The sequence below is a fragment of the Triturus cristatus genome, chromosome 3_2 (genome assembly GCF_964204655.1).
Source record: "Triturus cristatus chromosome 3_2, aTriCri1.1, whole genome shotgun sequence".
Classification (NCBI taxonomy): Eukaryota; Metazoa; Chordata; class Amphibia; order Caudata; family Salamandridae; genus Triturus; species Triturus cristatus.
Genome location: NC_140584.1, coordinates 205902992 through 205925796, shown reverse-complemented (window position 1 = coordinate 205925796; position 22805 = coordinate 205902992). Strand labels below are relative to the sequence as shown.

The following is a 22805-nucleotide window of genomic DNA, read 5'->3' as shown; positions in this document are numbered from 1 at the left end:
AATTACTCTTCTACCATATGGTCTTGCGAAAAAGTTACACAAACGCTCATTGCTTTATGCCTTACCCTTGGACTACCAGGATGTCTTGCTCAATGTTTACAGGTGGTAAAAACATGTTAACATGTAAATATACAATTTTCATACTCATTAGTCCGGTTCATATGGCCTTTCATAATTCTGGCGCTATACACCTCAGATGCAAAATTCTTCCATATCATCCCTCCCACACCCTATGGTCTGCCAGTATGCTCCAGGTGCAGTGTAGTCATATAGTGCTTAATTTAAGACAGTGGTTTTCGGTGCTTGGCACCAGCACTTATGACAGTCTGCCACATGATGGATCAGATTGTTTATTAATTAAATTTACATTAAGATCTGGCCCTATATACCTCAGATGCACAATTCTTCCACATCACCCCTCCCACTCCCCATGGTCTGCCAATACCAGTCTGCTCCAGGATCCCTGTTTTTAAGTGTAGTCATAAGTGGCCCAGTGCTTGATTTGAACCAGTGGTTTCTGGTGCTCGGCACCGGCACTTATGACAGTCTGCCACATGATGGTTCAGGCTGTCTAATTTATAGAGAAGCCCAACAACAGCTGTTTATTAATTCAATTTACATTAAAAATGACGGCTACCTGCCATCCAAGCTACTCTTATAACTTTGGGGGCGTGGAATAGTCTGACTGCCGCAACTGTGGAAGTGTGATGGTTAATAGTTGTGTTGGTAATGTAACTGGCAGCGCTTGCAGTGGCAATGGGTGGTGCACGCTGCAGTAGCCTATTATATATATTTTTCTTTTTTACAAATTAAGCACGGAGGTGGCCATTTGTTTTCTTACTTAGAAGCCACACTGTGGAATTCTCTACCGTTTCTGATTAGAAGCATTTTCATTTTTAGCCTTTTCAGGAAAAAGTTAAGGATGTGGCTATACCAGCACAAATAGTCTTCAACCCTATCAGCATAACTAGTCTTTCAATCCTCAATGGCTTAAATCCTGTAGGCACCAGAACACCCTTTTGCATAGCGCTACACTTTATTATCGTTATTCATTAATTAATTTTGTAAGTCCAAATAAAAGCGAGCATGGAATTATAATGAGGAAGGAGGTTTTCAGACTTCAAATCAGCATCGTTTGTTAGGCAAAGTTTTTAACTGTTACTGCAATGACTCCCGAATCAGAGCCGAGAATGTCCATCCTGGCTAATCTCGGAGCCCCCTAGAACACAATTAAACTTATCCTTAACTTTCTCCTTCGCAACAAGGTTAATTTCCATCATATGTTGGTGTTTTCACAAATGGTGCCATAATCGATGTGGGTGGTGTCTCTGTCAGCACCGAAGTGGACTCCCACTGAACAGGGGACATCACCATGAAAGACTTAATTTTCTTATGTGCTGGAGCCCAACAAGGTTTGGCATCAAGAGGTATAGTTGCCAAGCCTTCAGAAATGTGCTCCCACTGGGGGAGCGGCCCAGAGGGTGCAGGAGACATCCTAAACAGATTCAGCACAGCACGCTGGAAACCCTCAACATATGCATAGTCTGCATATCAAACCATAAACTCCAGTCCCATTTTTCAACATCAGGATCTTCGAGCAGCGAATAAGAATTCAGTGTTGGCGAACAGCACCAAGACTCTTAATGGTCCCGGGAGCAGGAATGTTCCTAGGAAGAAAACTTCTCCTTCCTATGGTACGTTCTATGTATTTAATTGAGAAAACCATTAAAATGTCGTCCCCTTACAGGTTTCTTCGCTGTGACTGAAGGATCACTTAAACGTGTAGCTGTGGGCACTAGCCAGAAACGTATCTTTCTCTAATCGCTTTCAGGTGCATTGACGAACAAGTTACTTATCTTCAGTAATGCTCTTTCTGATTGATACTCTATGTAGTCACAGATTCTTCACCTTAGAATGCTCCTCACACATCAGACTGAATCTGGAATCTTTTTCCACTATGATCCTGTGCTTCTATGTGGCATTGTACGGTTCCAAGCTGGCTCTGCACTGCTGCAGAAGTGAAAGAGTAGAGCCGCATGTATCACTCCTGCACAATGAAGTCAGCTTCTTGTGTATCTCTTTCAGCACCCTTCGATTCAGAGGTTGAGTAATTATTGGCACCAGTGTGTAAACTCCTAACTTGAGACGGGAGGAAATGAGGCCACTACATAGAACAGTGGAGGTGGGAGGACAATGAGGAATCTAGGTTTAGGTGGAGTATCCACCAGAACGAGTGTAACTGATGTTAAGCAAGTTGTTCTTCTGCTGAATACGTTGTACCACGGATTCCTCACCTTGGAATAAATACTAAAGCAGTACCTCCTTAGATGAAACCTTGGGGAGTGGACTTAGACCACAAAATTCGGAAGGACCGATCAGCCGAAATATCCATGCTGCCATACCCGGCTATCAAGGGAGTAGTCCTTCCTGAATGTGAACATTTGCGTCCAAGTCATAGCCATGAAGCTATCAACGACACTCTGCTTTCCAATGCAGTAGTAGCAGCCTTAGCTCTGATGGAACAAGCTTTCAGACCTTATGGAGGCTACCTTTTGGCCTTTGGCTAGCAAAATCGTAATGCAGAGGACAATCCACCCCAACAGGGACCTCTTCTGCACATCCTCTTTTGCTTCCGAAAGCCCCACAACAAGCTGCTCTTCCACATGGTATTCCTGACCTGCTAAATGCCTGAGAAACCCTGGTCTCAAACTTCAAAAGCACTGGAGTGACTGCTGCAGTGGTTGGGGGAGACTGTTCCTGTCTATTCACCATCCCCCTGGAGTAGCCCCTGAATACTCTGAACTGATGTGGGAACTGCTTAGTGCAAGTTTTGAGACCCTGTGATCACACCGTGGCCCTAGCGTCCTTAAAACGCTCCACGGCACCAACAGCTTTTTCACCAAAAAGACTGAAGCTGTCAAAGGGCATTTCCATTAAAGAGACTTGTACACCTCCAGAAAATCCTGTGGCATGTATCCACGTGTGGCAGCAGAGCACAATGCTGGTGTGGACCACCCTTGCAAAAATAACAGTTGATGGACAGAATGTAGAACAATGTCATACATTCACCCAGTACAGAGATCTGGGCCTAAATCCATCGTTGTTTTGCTCACCATGCCATTCCAGTTTGAACCCAGCCATATGCAAATCAGTCTTGACCCTGTGCCTCATGGGAACAGGCCAGCCCGAACTGCCAAGCCAGGTCCTCCCTGGACTGGAACCATGCATCCTAGGACCGGTTTCGGGGTTTCACCCTTACCAAGCAACCAGCAGTATAGTGGCAAGCACAAATCACATATCTGCCAGCATCCTGATCATCATGAAATATTTGAGCCGTCAGTCGGTCTCCCTGGAAAGCCAGCACAATACTGCTGACCATGTCCCAAAGGGCATGTGTGTAGCAACCTAACCAATTCATTACAATGACAGGCTAGCAGAGAGGAACATGTGTTTCCCAAATGCCTGAATCCTCTTGAACCCCCTATCCAGAGTTATCATGGGGAATGAATTAGGGCTCACTTAGCTGGTTGAAGCATGAACCACTAGGGGGTACATTGTTTAGTGAGAGTCTTAGGATCGCCAGGCGCTGGTCTGTCACGCCAGGCCACCTCTCTATTCATTGCTGGACAAGACTAGGGCTTGGCGTAAGTGCCCAAGGTATCAAGAAAGCAAGAATAGGACTTGATCTAAGTGTCCACAGTATCAACAAGTGCCTCGTTAAAAGGAAGCAAGGTCTGAGATGAGGCTGGCCCAAGATGCAAGTTTCCCATATGGACAGTAGCATTGGTCTCAACAGCAATTCCAGAACCTCAGCTGCCCGCCTGACTAATAGTGAAAATGATGCACTCTCTCTTTGGTGGTCCATGAGACAAATCTAGCCATGAATCAGGGGAAGTCTCAATCCCATAGGACTCTTTAAAGTCCACGTATAAACTGTCAATTTGATAATTGGGGGGATGGGGTGGGGGGGGCGTTCATCACCTCCTTCCCCACCATCATCACCTACCTCTGGTGGTGTTCCCTCTTCAGAGTAAGATCAAGAGACATAAAATTGAGCCTCTGCTGTCTACCTACCTTCGTACACCAAGATTGTATGATGTCTGGTTGGACTTTAGTAATTTCATAGTGCAACAACGATCGAGATCAGGCTGAAGTCAGTTTAGGGTCAGGCAAAGAAATCAGCACAGGATCCTCTTCCAGTGCCGTTCGTACAGACATTGATAAAGAAAGTCATGGTGCAGGTCCTGGAGCCGAAGGAAAAGTATGTACCAGAAACGGAACAGGGCCCATAAAGAGTCCCATGAGGTCAGACAGTGCTGAGGAAGGATTCACCAGCAAAAACCAGACTGGAGCTCCTGCGGTACCTTAAGCCTGGAACATGCGCCAGAGGAAACTGGAAGCGTACTGAAAAATCTGCAGGAGAACTTCTTTGAAGGCTCGATGTGCTGTCGCGCTAGCAATGGCAGGGAAACCTTAGGCTAACTGGGAATTATTTGAACCAACTTAGATTTTTCGTGTTAGCTTTTGGTCTGAGATTTGTACTCACAGGAGAACTTAAATCATGAGGTATACTTCTAAAGGGGAAGAAACGCGTTACTTACCTGTAACAGCAGTTATCCAGTATTGGTGTCTTTCATAGATTCACATGCCTGAATCATTCCCCGTCGTCGAGACGGGAGCCTCCGGTACATAAAAAAGTAATGTCCTATAGACATACATAGAGAAAAATAGGCCTAAGGGCCTCCCCTTAGTAGCCTATCCTAGTCCTTATGTAAAAAGGACCAAACTCTTAGAGCCAGTCAATCAGCTGTCGCCTCCCTCTAGAACCTTCCTGGCAGGAGCCTCAGTCCCTCAGATTTTCGTACGCACCAAGCTAGGTAGGCGTAATATAGTTAGAGGGAGACGTGAGTCCTTCCAGGGGAGGCGGGAGGGTTGCATGTGAATCTATGAAAGACACCAATACTGGATAACTGCTGTTACAGGTAAGTAACGCGTTTCTTATCCAGTATTAGGGGTGTCTTTCATAGATTCACATGCCTGAATCAGAGTAGTTAGCAATACATTATGCACATTTCTGATGCAACATGCCATATAGTTATTTTAGATAATACACATATTACCATATCAGTTTGAAACATTGGCATACGTCAAAACAGTAAATTAGCAAAGAATGTGCATACCAGGATGGCGGGATGATGGAAGGCTCACCTCACAGGAATAGATGGCGAAGCACCGCCTGGCCCACTGCCGCATCCTTCATAAGTTCGGCATCTAGACAGTAGTGTCTGGAGAAGGTGTGCGGTGACTTCCACGTCGCCGCTCTACAGATGTCCAAAATCGGCACTCCAGCGAACAGCGCTGCTGATGTGGACATCGCTCTGGTGGAGTGCGCTCCCACCCTGTCTCTTAAAGGCCGTCCGGCCCCGTCATGGCAGAATGCTATCGCTGAGGAGATCCACAGTGAGATGCTCTGTTTTGTTAGAGGCATACCCAGCCTTGGCCTACTGTAGGCCACAAATAGCTGTGATGACTTCCTGAAGCTCTTTGTTTTGTCTATGTAAAACTTAAGACACCTTTTGAGGTCCAGAGAGTGGAGCGTCCTTTCTGCTGCCGTGGTAGGGTTTGCAAAGAAGGAACGTAAAACCACCGGCTCGTTGAGGTGAAAGTCTGAAGGTACTTTCGGTATGAACTTGGGATTTGTCCTCAGCACCACTCTGTCCTGTTTGAACTGCATGAAGGGTTCCTGAATGGAGAGAGCTTGTAGCTCGCTGACTCTCCTGGCCGATGTTAGAGCGAGCAACAGAGCCGTTTTCCATGAGATGTACTTGATGGAAGCTCGATGAATGGGCTCAAAAGGGTGCTTCATGAGTTGGTTAAGGACCAAGTTGAGGTGCCACGTTGGTGGGACCCGTCTAGGTCTTGGGAAGGATCTATATAGTCCCTTGAGGAACTGTTTGATAAGCCTACTGGACCAGAGAGACGGGCCTTTGTAAGTCCTGGTAAAACGTGAAATGGCCGCCAGATGCACCTTTATGGATGCGTGTGCCAATCCCGACTGTGCCAAGTGTAGTAGATATGGCAATATCTGTTCCGGTGTGATATGGAGTGGTCTCAGGCCCTTCTCTAAACACCATACGCAGAAGCGTTTCCATTTGAGAGAGTAGGTTTTGTTGGTACTGTCCGCCCTCGCTTTTGCTAGCACGTCCCTGCAGTCCTGCGGGATGTTTAAATGACAGAATTCTCTGTGCTCAGGAGCCAGGCCGATAACCTGAGCGATTGCAGGTTCGGGTATTGCACCTGCCCGTTGGACATTGTCAGCAGGTTCGGATGCTGTTTCAGACGAATCGGTGTCCTGATGGAGAGGCGATGAAGATCCGAGAACCAATGCTGCCTCGGCCAGAACGGGGCAATTAGGATCAGGGTACAAGGCTCCGCCTTAATCTTCCTGAGGACCCTGGAAATCATCAGGAACGGCGGAAAAGCGTACGCAAATACGCTGAACCAGCCTATGGAAAAGGCATTTCCTAGCGACCTTGGTTGGGGATGCCAGCTTGCGTAGCTTGGGCATTTGGCGTTCTCCCTGATGGCAAACAGGTCGATTCCTGAGACTCCCCATTCTGAGAAAACATGCGTTAGCGAATTCTCGTAGAGCTCCCATTCGTGGGAGAGGGATTTCTGCCTGCTTAGGGCGTCTGCAATGGTGTTGTCGTTGCCCGGAACATAGTCCGCTCTGAGAGTGATCCCATGGAGAACAAGCCAGTTCCAGATCTTTTGCGATTCGCGTGATAGAGTGAGCGAACGCGTTCCTCCCTGTTTGTTTAGATAGTGCATCGTCGTGGTGTTGTCCGTTCTGACGAGCACCTGGGAGTTCTGGACGCGTGGTAAAAAGGCTTGCAACGCCAGATACACAGCCCTCAACTCCAGAAGATTGATATGGAGATGTTGCTCCTGATCTGACTATTTGCCACTCACTCGGAGGTCCTGAAGGACAGCTCCCCAGCCCGCCAGAGATGCATCGGTGGTGATCACCAGTTGTGCTGCTGGAAGTAGGAAGGGCAGTCCGATAGACAGATTCCTGTAATCTTTCCACCATTCGAGGCTCTTGGATATTCGCGGTGTTATCCTCACAATGTCTTCGAACGAACCCGTACTCTGAGTCCACTGGTTCTAGAGGGCTTCTTGCAATGGACGCATCCGAAGCCTGCAGTGAGGGATGAGGAGTATACAAGAAGACATCATTCCTAGGAGAGATTTGAAGGTGCGAACTCTTAGGGACTTCCTTGATGCCACCGCCGTGGCCAGAGATATTATCTTGGTTTTTCTTTCTTCTGAAGGAAATGCCCTCGCGCATTCCGTATTCAAGGTCGCCCCGAGGAAGGTGATGCTTCTTGTTGGGGACATATAGGATTTCTGAAGATTGAGAGTCAATCCTAGATGTTGGGAAAGATTGGTACAGGCGTTGGAGGATTTGGTTGCGCCTGCAGCTGTGGGTGCCTTTACCAGCCAGTCGTCGAGGTAGGGGAAGACTTGGTGACCCATTTGACGCAGGAAAGCTGCCACAGGAGAAAGGCACTTGGTGAAAATCCGCGGAGCGGATTTGAGGCCAAACGGCAGGACCTTGAATTGGTAGTGCTGTCCTGCCACCTCGAAACGTAGATATTTTCTGTGCCCCCTGAGTATCGGGATGTGATAGTAGGCATCCTGAAGATCCAAGGATGTCATGAAATCCCCTTTTTCTAGAATGCCTAGTATTTCTTGGAGCGTCACCATCCTGAACGACTGACTCTTCAGGAAAGAGTTGAGTGCCCTGAGATCTAGAATGGGCCTCCACTTCTTTTCTTTCTTGCGTATCAGAAAGAAGCGGGAATAGAATCCTTTCTCCTTCTGAGCCGATGGAACCCGCTCGATCGCTCCTTTCTTCAACATCTCCGATATTTCCCGGAGTAGCAGTCGTAGATGCTTGTGTGGGAACCTGCGGGGAGGGGTTGCAGGTGGGATGGTGGTAAATTCTAGAGAATGGCCGAATCTTAGTAGTTGGAGTACCCAGCGATCCGTGGTGATGAGGTGCCAATTTTCCAGGAAATGGGTCAATTTTCCTCCAATCTTTGATGAGGGAGATAGTAGCTGGACTGGCTGGAGTAACTGGTCACTGGCGTCCGCCGGTGCCCCTTTTCTGGTTCTTACCCCTGAAGTGAGATCTTCCATAAGAAGACTGCCGACCTTGTTGCTGCTTCTGCTGGTACTGGGTCTTATTCTGGAAGGAGTACGAGGATCTATTCTGGTAGGATCCTCTGTAGGAGGACTGGCCTCTAGATTTGTTGCCCCGAAAGGACTGATTCCTTGCCTGCAAGGTTCCAAGCGCTCTAGCCGTGTCAGTGTCCTTCTTTATAGCTTGTAGCGCCTCGTCAATTTTATCTCCAAAAAGATGTTGTCCATCGAAGGGCATGTCCAGCACCTTCGTCTGCACTTCCTGCCTGAACGATGTTGCCTTCAGCCATCCCTGGCGGCGCAGGACTGCAGCCCCAGCCAGTTGACGAAAGCCTGTCATGGCCACATCTATGGCACAATCAATGATCTCGGCCGCCGAGGTTTGGCCCTCAGAAAGTAGTGCCTTGACCTCCTCCTGGACTGCGCTTGGCAGGTCCGCTAAATATGGGGCTATATCCTCCCAAAGTTGGCGGTTATAACGCCCTAACAGGGCTATGGAGTTGGCCACCTTGATGGTCATTGCCGAAGTGGTCGAAAACCTTTTGCCAATTGTGTCCAATTTTCTGCCCTCCTTGTCCGGTGGGGCTGACAGAGGAGAGGAAGGGTTACGAGAATTTTTCTGGGCCGCTTGTGTCACGACCGAATCCGGTTTCGGGTGTCCAATAAGGCAAGCTGGCGCCGTGGATGGAGCCTTGTACTTCTTATCCAGGCGTGGAACGACCGCAGGTACGGAAGCTAGTTTCTTTCCCTGGTCCCAGAGAAAGTCAATAATTGGGATTGACTTCGTGGTCTTCTTCGTCTGCTCCTTGAAGTCATGCAAGAAGCACTCAGTGTCCGTCGATTCCATGACCATATGAAACCGCGTAGCTGCTCGTTCAACTATCTTATGAAAACCGCCAATATCCACTGGCGGTGAATCAGCTTGGCGCGGTTGTGGGGAAGCTGGAGAGGATGCCACATACTCCTCCTCCTCATCCTGGTATGTCTGGTCTTCCTGGACCTCCCCCTCTTCCATCTCCTCCGCCTCCTCATCCGATGACTATCACCTGAGGTGGGAGACCTGAGTAGCTGGTCGTGGTTGCTTTGGGGCTGTCGTTGGTGGAACTGTAGTAGGCACTGGGCCCCCTGTGTCCAGTGCTGGCGATTCCGGGAAACGTTGCTTGTAGTCCCGGATAAGGTATTTGAGGTCATTAACGATCGACAGGGGAAGGCATACCATCGGGGTGACCTCCGTGCGAATCTGTTCCCGGATGGGGCGTTCCTGCCCACTCATGTCCTCCTGTTCCTCGTCCGTGCTTTGACATTTGACGTACAGCTCAGAAGGGGAAGTAGCCTGATCAAAGAGCTCTTCTTCCAACTCCTCACTCTGAAGAATCTCCATAGGCAAATTGGTTTGCACCTTACTTGGAGAGGTCGTTTCCGGTGTAATTTGTGTTCTGGTCAGCTTGCCAGATCCAGAACCCTGTACAGGAACCCCTGCTGTCTTCCGTGCTGTTGTTAACGGTGGTAGGGCCATAGATGACATTCCTACTTGCCCTGGCTCAGAAATACTCATGGACGACGACGACGTTCCCGTCGTCGACGGCATGGTCTTCGCCGACGGTGTCCCCGTCGACGATATTTTCCTAGTCGTCGACGCCTTCGTCGTCGACTAGGAAACTCTTCCGTCGACGGGGGGCTCCTCATCGACGATGACATGGTCGGGACAATCTTCGTCGTCGACGATGACTTAGACGTCGACGACAGTTTTAGCAGTATAACAGACGAAATAGGGGTACCTTCTGACGATGATGAAGGTGTGGTAGTCGTCGACGAGAAGACTGACGACGCTGTCGTTGTGGACACGGTCGTCGTCGCTGTGGAGACATGACCTGGTGCCCTTTTTTGCGCTGAGGAAGGTGTCGCAATTTTGCTGGCTGACAGGGTAGGCTTCTTAAAAGTCAGAGAGTCCTTGTCAGACACTGAAGATTTTGAAGATCTTGCCTCTGAAGACTTCTTGTGTGTCTTCATAGGAGGAGCGTCTGAGGGGCCAGGAGACGTCACCCTCGGCCTCTTCAGGGAGACTTCAGAGGTTCCGGAAAAGCTCGCCTCGGAGGATACCACACTCTCCCTGTCCTTGAGCCTGTCCAGCCAGATAAGCAGACGACCCTCTCTGTCTCTCAAGGTCTTGTGAGGGAAAGACCTACATATTTTACAGTCCTTTGGCACGTGGTCCGGGTAAAGACAATATAGGCAGAGGTCATGCTTGTCCTCAACATGTAACCTCTTCTTCCCACATGAAGAGCAGGCCCTGAAAAGGGCTTTCTTCTGGGATTCAGACATGCCAGGAGTTGTAGAGAAATAAACACTCACTGCAGTAATAAGAGGCCTGAAGTGGTCTGCGTTCAAGTCCTTGAAGAAGAAAGTCACCAAAAAAAAGTGAACAACCTGGTTTGAAAGAAATCCTGAGGAGAACTCAGGCTGGAGACTCCCTAGCACAACGTGCGGTAGAAAATCTGAGGGACTGAGGCTCCTGCCAGGAAGGTTCTAGAGGGAGGCGACAGCTGTTTGGCTGGCTCTAAGAGTTTGGTCCTTTTTACATAAGGACTAGGATAGGCTACTAAGGGGAGGCCCTAAGGCCTATTTTTCTCTATGTATGTCTATAGGACATTACTTTTTTATGTACCGGAGGCTCCCGTCTCGACGACGGGGAATGATTCAGGCATGTGAATCTATGAAAGACACCCCTAATACTGGATAAGGCCCAGAGAACCTACCCCGCAACCTGAAGCAAGAATTCCACGAAGACGTACAACATAGCATCTTGATCCCATAATGCCTTTGGGTGGATGACAACACACTTATCCCACAATTTCGAGTGGAGTCCCATCAGAGACACACCTTGTGCGGGTCTGTGTCTGACAGCTATCTACCATAGTCACAGTACGGTTTGAAAACTGTAGTTCTGCGAGGGGACATCATTATTTAGTACACTGGATTTTATTTTGTGAGTGGTTGGAAGGCAACAAATTTGGGAGCGGAGCTTCGGAATCCCCATCAGATGGTTCAGAAAGAAACAAACTAAGGTCAGGTTGCAGGGATGGGCTTATATTCAATTTCCCTCAGCCACTTCCATGGTAGTGCCGAGCCAGCGTGGAGCCATAAAGTGCCAACTAGCGGCATGGGGGAGCATCACTTTAAACAGTTTCCACATCCAGTGTGGCATCTGGGGAGTATTCTCAAGGTGAAGAACCTGCGGTTAGATGTATCCATCAGAAACACACAAATCCCAGGCCACAGCGGTGTGCTCTGATCAGCGCCACCACATACAGCTGTCATGTGGATCTGAAAGGGCCATCTTCTAGCTGTGACTGAACAAAGCTTGAAACGTGAACGATTTGGTGGAGACACGTGACCTAGTAGCAGTCTATATATACCGAAGAATTTCACTGGTGTTTGCATGTGCTTTTAAACTCTGTAGGCACACTATCACTGCAGCCCTACGTGGAAGTTCTAGCACGTACACACGACTAAGCAGACTTAAGCATACCACTGGCTATGTCTTCCTATTTTTGCATTCATTGTTACACTGTCGTCTAGGGTTGGTGTGTACAAAAGTAAAAGATCGGTTAAGTATGTACCTTGGCCAAAGTTACTGAGCAGAGCATCCCGAAACACAATTTTAAAAGATTTTTACTTGAAAACATGGTTACAAGAGGCAACATAGAATTTCTCCTTAATTTATTTAGTTTAAAAAAAATAAATCAAATTAGCCACATTAAAAATCAATACATATGGCCGAAACCACTTCTGAACTACCCCTTCTTAAAACTTACAAATCTAGAGAAAATGTAGCCAATAATATTTTTTTTGCTGAAAACCTGCTATGCAGTGGGCTTCATTTGCCTTCTTTGGACGTTTTCAACTTTCTGAAGCTTTTTTCCTCCGAGCTGTTTCTATTGACACTTTCTCTAAACATCATGCCAAGCTTTCTTTGGTAGATGCCCCTTTATTGCGTTAAGAAGTCCTGGAAGGATTAAAACGATGTTGATGTCACCTGACTCCTTAATTCTCATTACATAAAGAGATGTAGAATCTGCCTGGAGATGCCGTACAGGTGTCTCATGGATAGGAAGGAAGTTTTCCTCAGGACAAATAGGCCGCTCTCCCTCACCTTGCACTGAGATTTTCAAATGTTTATGGCTGTCAGAGAGTGTTTCATGCAGAACCATCATTTAGTTCAGGCACTCATATTTTTCATCATAGGATAGCATTCATCGTACACACAGATCTTGTCCTTAGGCTGTCCCCCTAGATCTTGGTTTTGAGGTAGGCCAGGAATAAGTCTAATGACAACTGAAAGTAGAATCTTAAGGAAGATCCTGTCCAAGAAGCCCATCACTAGTCAGAGCAGGCGATGATGCTGATAACAGCAGTACCTGGACATTTTTCGTCGCTGGGGCTCTGAGGAAGAGAGAATGGCACACTTCACTTAGGAATCCGTGGAACACTTGAAAGGAAAATCCCTTTACTATCCCACTCACTTCATCTGCCACTTCAGAACAAATATGGCACTACTGCATTGTGGTACTCTAGGAGACTATCAATGCAACATGCCTGATCATCTTTAAGGATGTTTTCACTTGGCAGAAAGGACATTAGGGAAATGCAGGGGTCCGCACTGAAGCTCAGAGAAACGTTTAGGCAGTGGCAATAGGTAAATAACTTTCCGTCCACCAAAAAGTGTTGAAATGAAAGTAGAAAACCACAATCTTTCAGTTAAGCCAAAAATACTTCAAAATATGTTTCCAGAAAGAATCTTGCTTCATAAAGGCAAACATGCAGTAAAAATGTGGTATTAATGCAGTCTGTAATCATGCTCTGTGTGATAATACCTGCCATAAGTAAATAGTTACAATATCTCTATAGGTGGGTTCGACCTATCCGAATTTTCCCTCCTTTCTTTGAGTTTTTTTTGTAAGCAAAGGTATAATAAAGGGCAAACATCTAAGATGCTTAGAGCACAGTTTTAATTCCTATTGGTTTAAATAAAAAAAGATACCAATTCTTTAGGAAACTGCACAATTTTCTTAACCGCATTCTAGTATACTGCACAGACCGAATTATACTTTGTTTTACCATTAATTAGGAGTGTACCGTAGAACCAAATGTCTGTTTTGAAACATAATTCAGAATATAACTATTATATACAGTAAACAATCACTAGCTTATCTAATCTTCAGGTTACCTCTTTGGCTCTGTACTGCTGGAAGTTGAAGGATTAGAACGTTCTTGTTCATATGTTGATCTGGTTGAGGCTTGAGAGGAAGGTGGACTGCTTAGTAAGAAATTGCTAAGAAACCGCCAGACTGCTATAAGAGGGTACAATATTGTACCAAAGAAAGTCCAAAGACCTCCCTCAGAGGACTGTACAACGGCTGTTGAAGGTCTTCCTGCCTAGTAAATAAAAACAACACAAATACAGTCAAAATAGGCAATATAAATAATAACCTATAGATAATCACACAGAATTATACATGATGGGCCACCCATGGAGGGTTGGGTGTAGGCCGGGTTAATGGTCATGAGCAGTTTGGGTTGGCCATAGGCTACAGCATGCACAGGAGGAAGTGGCTGCCCCCAGAGCATTGGGTGCACGGTGTGGTCAAACCTCGCTGCGCACAGCCAAATATAGGGTATACTTTCATTGGTGCCGGATATGGTATAGGATTGGAAAAAAAACTGAAATTCACAGGAAAAAACAAGGTTAAAGTGAAGTTAAGCTTTGCTTTGATTATAACACCTTAACGAACGTTTAAAAACAAGTCACTCCAAAAAAAAAGAAACAACCACAGGTAGAATACCATAAAAACATTGAAATTCTGATGTTTTGGTTAACTCTTTGTAAGAAACCAGGCCTTTTTGCAGATGCCCCCCACTTTTTGTCCCCACTTGGACTACTAGATGCTGGTTTTTGACTGACAGTGCACTGAATCCTGCTAACCAAGCCCCAGTGCCAGCGCTCTCTACCTAAAACTTATATCTGTCAATTAATAACCAACTGGCAAAGGACTTTAACCCCCTTATAAGTCCCAAGTATTTGGTACCAGTGGTACCCAGAGCAGGGGTGTTAAAGAGGTCAACAGGGCCTGAAGCACAGTTTGTGCCACACTTACTGACCCAAACTAACTACTGACAGCAGGCCTGACATTGCAGACTGCAGGAGCAGTACAAAGTTCTCGAACTCGACCTTGCCCTCACCATGTGTGGCAAAGCCAATGCACTATTTTTAATCTATGCTAGTCACCCCTAACGTAGGCCTCCTGAGCCCAGGATGCATAATATTAAAGTTGTGGACATGTAAGTACATTGTTATTTCCCTATAGTGGCCATCACCAATAAAGGACACTATAAGTGATAGACAATCCATAAGATAACATGGTCTGGAACCCGGACAAACCCAAGGTTGACATATCCATTATGGCAACACCTAAACCGGTCGGGTTTCACCGCCAGGGATATGCAACCAGTCTGCCTCCCAAAGGAAAGAACAGCCCTTCCCCTTGCCCCACGCACATTTGCACGCGGGCAGGCAGGGAAATTAGTTATTTAGGGGGTATAGACCCCCAGAAAGCTAGCCACACCTCTAGGGTGGGCTATCTGGTTTGTACAGCTAAGAAAGACTTCTGCTATTTTTAAAAGTAGTGGAATAGTGGGTGTGGTCACCACAGGGGTGAATTGGCAGATGGGACTAGGAGCCCCTTGGTCACCGGCACCCACACCCCTAACAGTGCTAGCTCTAGAATTTAAGGGCTAGCCCTGACACCAGAACCTTAGTTCTCATGTGACTTGCAACAAGGACAAATGAAGAAACCCAGGTCTGCAACAACAGAAGCTGCACAAACCAAAGACGTGATACTCTGCACCTGCAGTAACCTTCCTGGAAGTGCATAAATGCGGCTTAGTTCCCCCAGACAGAGGGACCCCTTTAAGAGCCAAAGGCATCAACAGACTCTCCTGGCTTTATTTTTATCAATTGGAGTCAGATTTCTTTAGAGTTGTGTCAATTACTTATGGTCCTTGTTGGTACTCAGAAATGCTTAACACATGTTTCTCTAGTAAAGCCGGACTGCTCTTTGCCCTTCTACCAGGACTGAGCTAAGGATTTATAATTGTGAATCCAAGGATCATCTTTGGGGTATTGTGAGAGCATTGCATGGTGAAGCCTAACCAGCATACCCACATAAAACTCCACCTTTCTACACTCTACAATCCCTAAATAACACACTAAATACAGCCATGGCAGTCAAAGCAGAACACCTAGCATTGTAAGATTATCAAGAAAGCGGAAGACTTTGCCAGACCTTTTGTCAAAAGAATTCCAGTATGCGCAGCAAGATAAAACTATCCCAAAGTAGTACAGTCCTCAATATTTTTAAAAGATCCAACACTACTTGTTCGTCTTTCATTCCTCTAGACCTTAGCTCGCCAACCAAGATCATCTCCTCAATTAACTCCTATACCCATTCCTGATCAAAACATTTGCAAGAAACTTTGCCCCTCAGTTCATTAACATAATCAGCTCTACTCTGGAAGAAGGCACTTTCCTCAAAACACTGAAATCTGGCCAAATATCTTTCTTACAAAAGTAAACCCAAATAGCCTTGAAAATGCATTTTTGACCCATCACCAAGATACTATTCTTAGGAAAAAATAATTGTTAAAGTAGTTGGTAGCCGACTACTTTAGCACATTTGAAAAAGCCTCCCAACAAATTCTAGATGATATGCTAAAAGCATGTGCCTGCTAATACCTTTAGACCTCTCTGCAGTGCTTAACACCATCAATCACAGCACACCTCTAACCATTTTAGCATCTCTATTGGGCATAGAGACAAAGTACTAAACTGGCTCAAATCATTCCTATGAGCAAGAACACAGTTTGACACATTAAACTCTTCCAGATCTTCCTCCTACCCACTTAAACATCGAATACCCCAAGGCTCGATCCTTTCATCGCATCCCTTCAATGTCTACATAGAGCTAGTTAGCACAATGGCCTATGAGAAATAAGTTACTTACCTTTGGTAACACCTCATGTGGTAGAGACTATTTAGCCACATATTCCTTACCTTTGAATATCCCCAGTCGTCAGACTGGATCTGGAAATCTTTCAAGCAGTACCCCTCTGCGCCTGTCGGTGGCATCGCTCCGGTCCATGTCGTCCATGCCAGAAGTGACTTGTGCGGTAACTATATAGGTGCCACTTCAGCAAGCGGACGCCTGTTACTGTAGCAACTTAACACACCAGGAGCCGGAACCATGATGAAAAATGACCACTGGTGTGGAAAAGACTAAGTGCCAGATGTACGACCATTTTATTATGTGCCTCGCAATTTGCGACTAATTGCGAAGCGCAAAATAAAATGTACAACAGTGTGTTCAACACTGTTTGCGATTCCCAATGGGGTCGCAAAAATTGCAAGGCTCATTAATATTAAATGAGCCTCTCGCAATTTGCGAGCACATTGGGAATGACAGGCTCTCCCAGGGATGGTGGCCAGATGGGCTCAGCAGACCACCATGTCTGGGACTGCTTTTAAATAAAGCAGCTTAAAAAAAAAAATGCGGCCCGTTTTCCTTAAAGGAAAATGGGACGCATTTAAAAAAAAAATAAAAAAAACATTTTAGTTTCATTTTTTAAGGGCAGGCAAAATATTTACGCATGCATTTGCAAAGGGGAAGGGGTCCTCTGGGGACCCCTTCCCCTTTGCAAATGCATTAACAACTACTTGATGTAGGTGGTAATTGAGAGTGTTTTGCGACTGCAATTGCGGTCACAAAACATTAGTACATGGTTTTGAGACTCGCTGTTTGGAAGGGAGCCCCCCCTTCTAAATAGCGAGTCACAAAACCTATTTAGGGAGTCGCAAATAAATTGCTCCTGATGTTTTTGCATGTGCAAACGGGTCGTACATCTGGCCCTAAGGCCCTGAAAGTGGGTGTCCCTCATACCTAAACCAGTTCACAGAGCAGGGAGGATCGAAGGGTCAGTAAAGAATGTGTGGCTAGACAGAGTCTCTACCAGATAAGGTGCTACCAAAGGAAAGTACGTTTTTCATCTGAGAGACTTCTAGCCGCAGATTCCTTACCTGTGAATAGAGACACAAGCAATGCCTCCCCAGAGGTGGGTCTGCGAAACAGATTAGACAAAAAAGTCCTGCAGGACCGAACGGGAGAAGTGCCTATCACAACAGACCTGACTGTGCAGGCAGTAATGTTTTGTGAACGTGTGGAGGGATGCCCATGTTGCTGCCTGACAGATGTCCAGGAGAGGAGCGCCACGTGCTCGCAGCCTTGGTTCTGGTAGAGTGCGCCCACAAGTCCTCAGGGGGCTGTTTCATGGACAATGTGTAGCAGATCTCAATATAAATGGCAATCCATCAAGAGAAGGCTCTTTTCTGTACAGCTTTCCCCCTTTTTGCTCCCACATAACCCACGAACAGTTTATTGTCCACCCATAACTCTTTTGTGTAGTCAAGGTAGAGCCACTCTCTTTTTGGGCCCAGGCAGTGGACTCCCCTCTTCTTTGGATGGATGAGGAGGAGAAAAAGAAGGTAGGCAGGGTGATGTTCTGGCCTACATGGAAAGGAGTGACAACCCTAGTCAGGAAAGAGGCACGTATCAGGAAGACCAGTTTGTCTGGGTAAAAGGTGGTTAAGGAGTGTGTGTCGAGAGAGCTTGGAGTTCGCGGACCCTCCTGGACAATGGTATGTCCACTAAAAAGGAAAATTTTAAGGTCAACAGCCTCAAAGGACAATTATGTAGAATCTCAAAGAGGGCGCACACGAGAATGGTAAGGATCAGGTTGAGGTCCCACTGAGGAATAATAAAGTGCTTAAGTGGAAACATAAGCTGTAAGCCTTTAAGGAACCTAGACACAACCAGTGACTTGGAGAGAAGATTAGTCACAGAGATGGTAGACCGATAATTCATAACTGTGCCCTACGCAGAGCCCTGCTGGTCCAAAAATAGTGCAAACAAAATAATTCATAATAGAGTGCAGACAAGGGGTCGACATTGTGAGGAGCACACCATGAGACCAATTTTTCCTAATGGCTGGTGTATAGTCTTGGTGGAGGGACACCTGCTGCCAGAATTACATTACAAACTTTGGGAGGAAGATTGAAGGCTGTCAACTGTCGCCGCTCAATCTCCATGCATTAAGGTGGAGGGTGCGCAGGACTGGGTGTAGGATTCCTGCCCTGTTGCTCCGTCAGAATATCCTCCCAAAGAACAGCTCAGGATAGCAGACTCTCCGTGCCCAATCTGGAGCCACAAGTATGACTTAGGCTCGGTCATTTCTGAACTTCTTGAGAACTATGGGCAGGAAGGGTATTGGCAGAAAGGCTTACAGGATGTTGGAGCTCCATTTGAGATGAAAAGCGTCTCCAAGTGAGAGGTGCCTTGGAAACTCCCGTGCGCAGAACTGCTGACACTGTTCATTCTCGACAGTGGCAAACAGATCTAACTAAGGCTCTCCTACTGCTGAAAGGGACCCTAGGCCACATTAGGGTGGAGATGCCTTTCATGATACGCTAGGCTTTGCTGAGTTTAGACATCAGTCTTACTGCTACTCTTCAGTCTGGTATATTTAAAGCGAATAGTAAGGGGGAAGGATTCCCTGTTTTTAACAACCAGGCCAGGAGTCTCCCTAATCTACCCCCCTCTTTATGCTGTTGTTGTCTATATTCTGTCCGGGAAACCTGTCAAGAGCACCTCAGGACTTCTCTACATCCTTTCTGGCCACAAGCAGATGCAATGCATGTTTTGGATATCTGGATTCCTCTGCCCGAAGCTAGGCTACTCTCCCTTCCTCTTAAGTTTGTCTGTGCTGCAAGTGTTGTTTTGTAGTATAGAGTTCACTCAGATTCTCCACTTACCACTGCCTTTGGGACATCCAGTTCAAGTGCTTTTATGTCTGTTGGCCCCCAGTTATTTTTCAGGAAAGTTTCTAATGTTACACGTATATCTAACTGAAATGCTACAATCCATGGGGCTGCCAGATTTACCGCCAAGACAGGATCAAGAGCGCTGCCGGTCTCCATCAAATTCCATAATAAGTGGTGAGGGGGATGAGTGAAATCGGTTTAAAAACTGTGCCTGCTGTATTTGTATGCTTAAGTTTAGTGATACCAGAATACGGTCCATCTTGCTGTGTGTGCCATGCGTTACTGAAGGATACAAGTATTGTCTCTGTGTTTAGTATAGAGTCATCAAATACATGTTAACCTATCAATGACACCTGATATTGCTCCAGCCACTGCTGGCTTCGTGTGGAGCTTAGAAAGGTTCCTGTCCAAGTTATTGAGGCATTTCATACATCAGGTCTTCTAAGGCAAGTGTGTGCTTTATACCTCTTCACAAAAACATTAAGGCCCTGTACATTCCACATGGGCTTTTTGTTGTTGTTTCTGTTCTGGTTCTTTCCTGCCATCTTAGAGTCCTCCATCTATCTGTAGATTCCTTACCTTAGAATACTCCCAGACGTTTGACTGGATATGGAATGTTTTGTGCAATCCCCCTTGGGCGCCGGTAGGAGGCTAAGTTTGGCTCCACGGGAGGTCAATGGCATCGTCCACACCGGAAGTGACATGGGCGGTGACTAGATGGGCACCACCCCAGCATGCTGAGTTCTTGACTATTTTTTCCGTACCAGAAGCACAGAGATAAGCAGAGGAAAAATAACTGGTGCGCCAAAAGTGAAGTCCAAAAGGATCTCTGAATTTAAGAAGGCAGTCCACAGAATGGGGGGGGGGGGGGGGGGGTGGGAGGGGTCGGTAAGAAATTTGGGCTAGATGGGAGTCTCTACCAGATAAAGCGTTACCAAAGGTAGCTTGTTTATCTGATAGAAACGTCTAGCTACCTATTCCTTACCTTAGAATAGATACCAAAGCAATATCTGTCCGGGCAAAGTGCCCATCTCGCTAGACCAGACTGTCAAGGCAGTACAAATTTGGCAAATGTGTGCAGCGATTGCCACATAGGTGCCTGACAGATGTCCAAGACTTGGACTCCTCTAGCTAATGCAGTGGCCGCAGCTGCAGCTTTGGAGGATGGAGTTCTTAAGCCCTTAGGGGGCCGTTTCTTGGCCACTGGGTAGCAGATCTTAATACAGAGATTGATCCATAAATTGCCTATCCCTTTTTAGTCCCTGCAAATCCAACAAAGAGTAGATCATTCATCTGGAAATCCTTGGTATAATCAATATAGAACGATAACACTCTTTTTTTAGATCCTTGCGGTGGAGTCTCTCCTCTTCTTTTGAAGGATGAGCAGGGGGGAAAAAGGTAGGCAAGGTGATATTTTGCCTTATGTAACAAGGAAGCTTGAGTTCTTAGAACTAATTTATCTGAGAAAAATCTAGTATAAGGAGGGTCAATGAAAAGTGCTTGTAACTTGCTAACCCTCCTGGCAGATCTTATTCCCACAACAAAGACATTTTTTATAGTTCAGAACCGTAGAGTTCTATGCAGCTATGCATCGGCTCAAAGGGGGAACACATGAGGAAAGCAAGAACCAAATTCAAGTCCCATTGGGTCATTATGAAGGGGTGAGAGAATAGATATGCTGTAAGCCTTAAAAGAATTTAGTCACAATAGGTGACTTAAACAGGGAAGGTTGATCCAGCAAACAGAGAAACATTTATCCTTTCACTGTGCCCGGAAAAAAATCTTTGCAGGGCCAGGGATGATAAGAATTAGACAACCTCAGACATGGGTGCAGACAGTGTACCTACTGACTTAGATGCACACCACACCACAAACTTGTCCCACAGGAGGAGTAGATGGGTTTGGTTGAAGAACATAGCAAACAAATCTTGCTCGCTGTGCCGCTGGATTCAAGCTAGCCTGGCTGATGAGGGGTGATAACCAAAGCTAGCCCCAGGATGTTTTTTTCCAGTCCGGGGAGGACCTGGCCTAGCAGTTTGGACTGGACTGTTCCCACGGGGAGCCGGGTCCAGACTGATTTGCATGTGGCTGGGTCCAAACTGGAGTGGCATGGTGAGCAAAAGAACGAAGGATTTAACCAAGATCTCTTGACTGGGGGGGGTGAGTGTTTGAAAGTTTCAGCGTCTATCATCTTGTGACGTTTGCTTTAGTAGAAGAACGCCTGGTTGCTAAATTGACATCACACACTTTGTGAGCGAGGTAAGACACCCTCAACTGTCACTGCTCAATCTCCAAGCATGAAGGTGGAGAGTGGAAAGGTTTGGGTGCAGTAACCTGCTCTGCAGCTGCGACAGAAGATCCTACCGAATGGGCAGCCTTCCGGGAGGATATATGCCCAAACTCAGGAGTTCGGCATACAACACTCTCCCAGCCCAGCCCAGCCACCTAGAGCCACTAAGATGACTTGGACCCAGTCGCTCTTGAACGTCTTGAGAACTCTGGACAGGAATGGCATCATCAGAAAGGCATACAGGAGTTCCGAGATCCACTTGAGATGCAATGAGTCTCTGAGCGAGAGTCACTTGGGAAACTCCAGCACTTAGAAGTGCTGACTATGCACATCCTTGGAGGTCACGAATAGATCTAAACAAGTCTCTCCCCAATCTCGGAACAGACTTTGCACTACCTCTGGATGAAGACGCCATTCATGATCTGCGAGGCATCGATGGCTGAGTTTGTTCGCTCGTGTTCAAAGAATCCATTGAGTGTTGAACCACCAGGGAAATGCCCTGACATTCCAGCCATGTCCAACCGTGTAAGAACTCCTGACAAAGGGTCCATGACAGCCACCCCCACCCTGTTTGTTGAATTGCCACATGGCAATGTTGACTGTGAAGAAAACAAGTTACTTACCTGGAACTGCAGTTATCCAGTATTGTTATCTTTCATAGATTCACATGCCTGATTCATTCCCCGTCGCAGAGGCGGGAGTCCCACCGTAAATTACAAAAGTGGTGCCATAAGTAAATAACAGTAGTAGGCTAAAAGAAAAAGGCCTCAGGCCTAAATCTTAGAAGCCTATCTACATCATTATAGTAAAAGAACCAAAAGTTTGCTCCAACCAATCAGCTACCAGCACCCTCTAGAACACTCTCAGCAGAGTCAGTTCTCCTCATATTTTCTTAGCACAAGTGGGAAGTAAGATTCCCCAATAATAAAGAAATGACTCGCCTGGGAGGAGGGGGGGGGGGTGCATGTGAATCTATGAAAGATACCAATACTGGATACCTGTAGTTACAGGTATGTAACTTGTTTTCTTATCCAGTATTGGGGTATCTTTCATAGGTGCACATGCCTGAATCAGAGTAGCAAGCAGTAAGCCAAATGTATTGTTGTTTGCGGATGGTGGGAGACAGTGTTCATAAACTCCTAAATTGCATCCACAATGTCTGAGAAATATTAAAATAAGCAAGCCTTTAAGAAATCAAATCCATATTAAAAGACATTATTGAAATAAAACATTAATTCATCAATATCAACATACAGATATATCTATATATTCAGATCTTTAAACATATAAACATGCAAGTTACATGAAACATGGTAGCATATAAAAGGAAAAAGTACCTGAATCTGACCTCAATGAAAGAGATGGCGTACGACCGCC

The 22805-nt window shown here is 46.3% G+C and overlaps 1 protein-coding gene across 2 annotated transcripts in view; it reads right to left on the bottom strand.

The window, feature by feature from the left end:
- Positions 1–22805, bottom strand: part of UBXN4 (UBX domain protein 4) — a 225517-nt gene that overhangs the window by 14247 nt on the left and 188465 nt on the right. For both annotated transcript variants that reach the window (XM_085647528.1, XM_085647529.1), the window contains one exon: positions 13436–13644. In XM_085647528.1, the coding sequence (XP_085503654.1) occupies positions 13436–13644 (209 nt within the window). The remainder of the gene's footprint in view (positions 1–13435; positions 13645–22805) is intronic.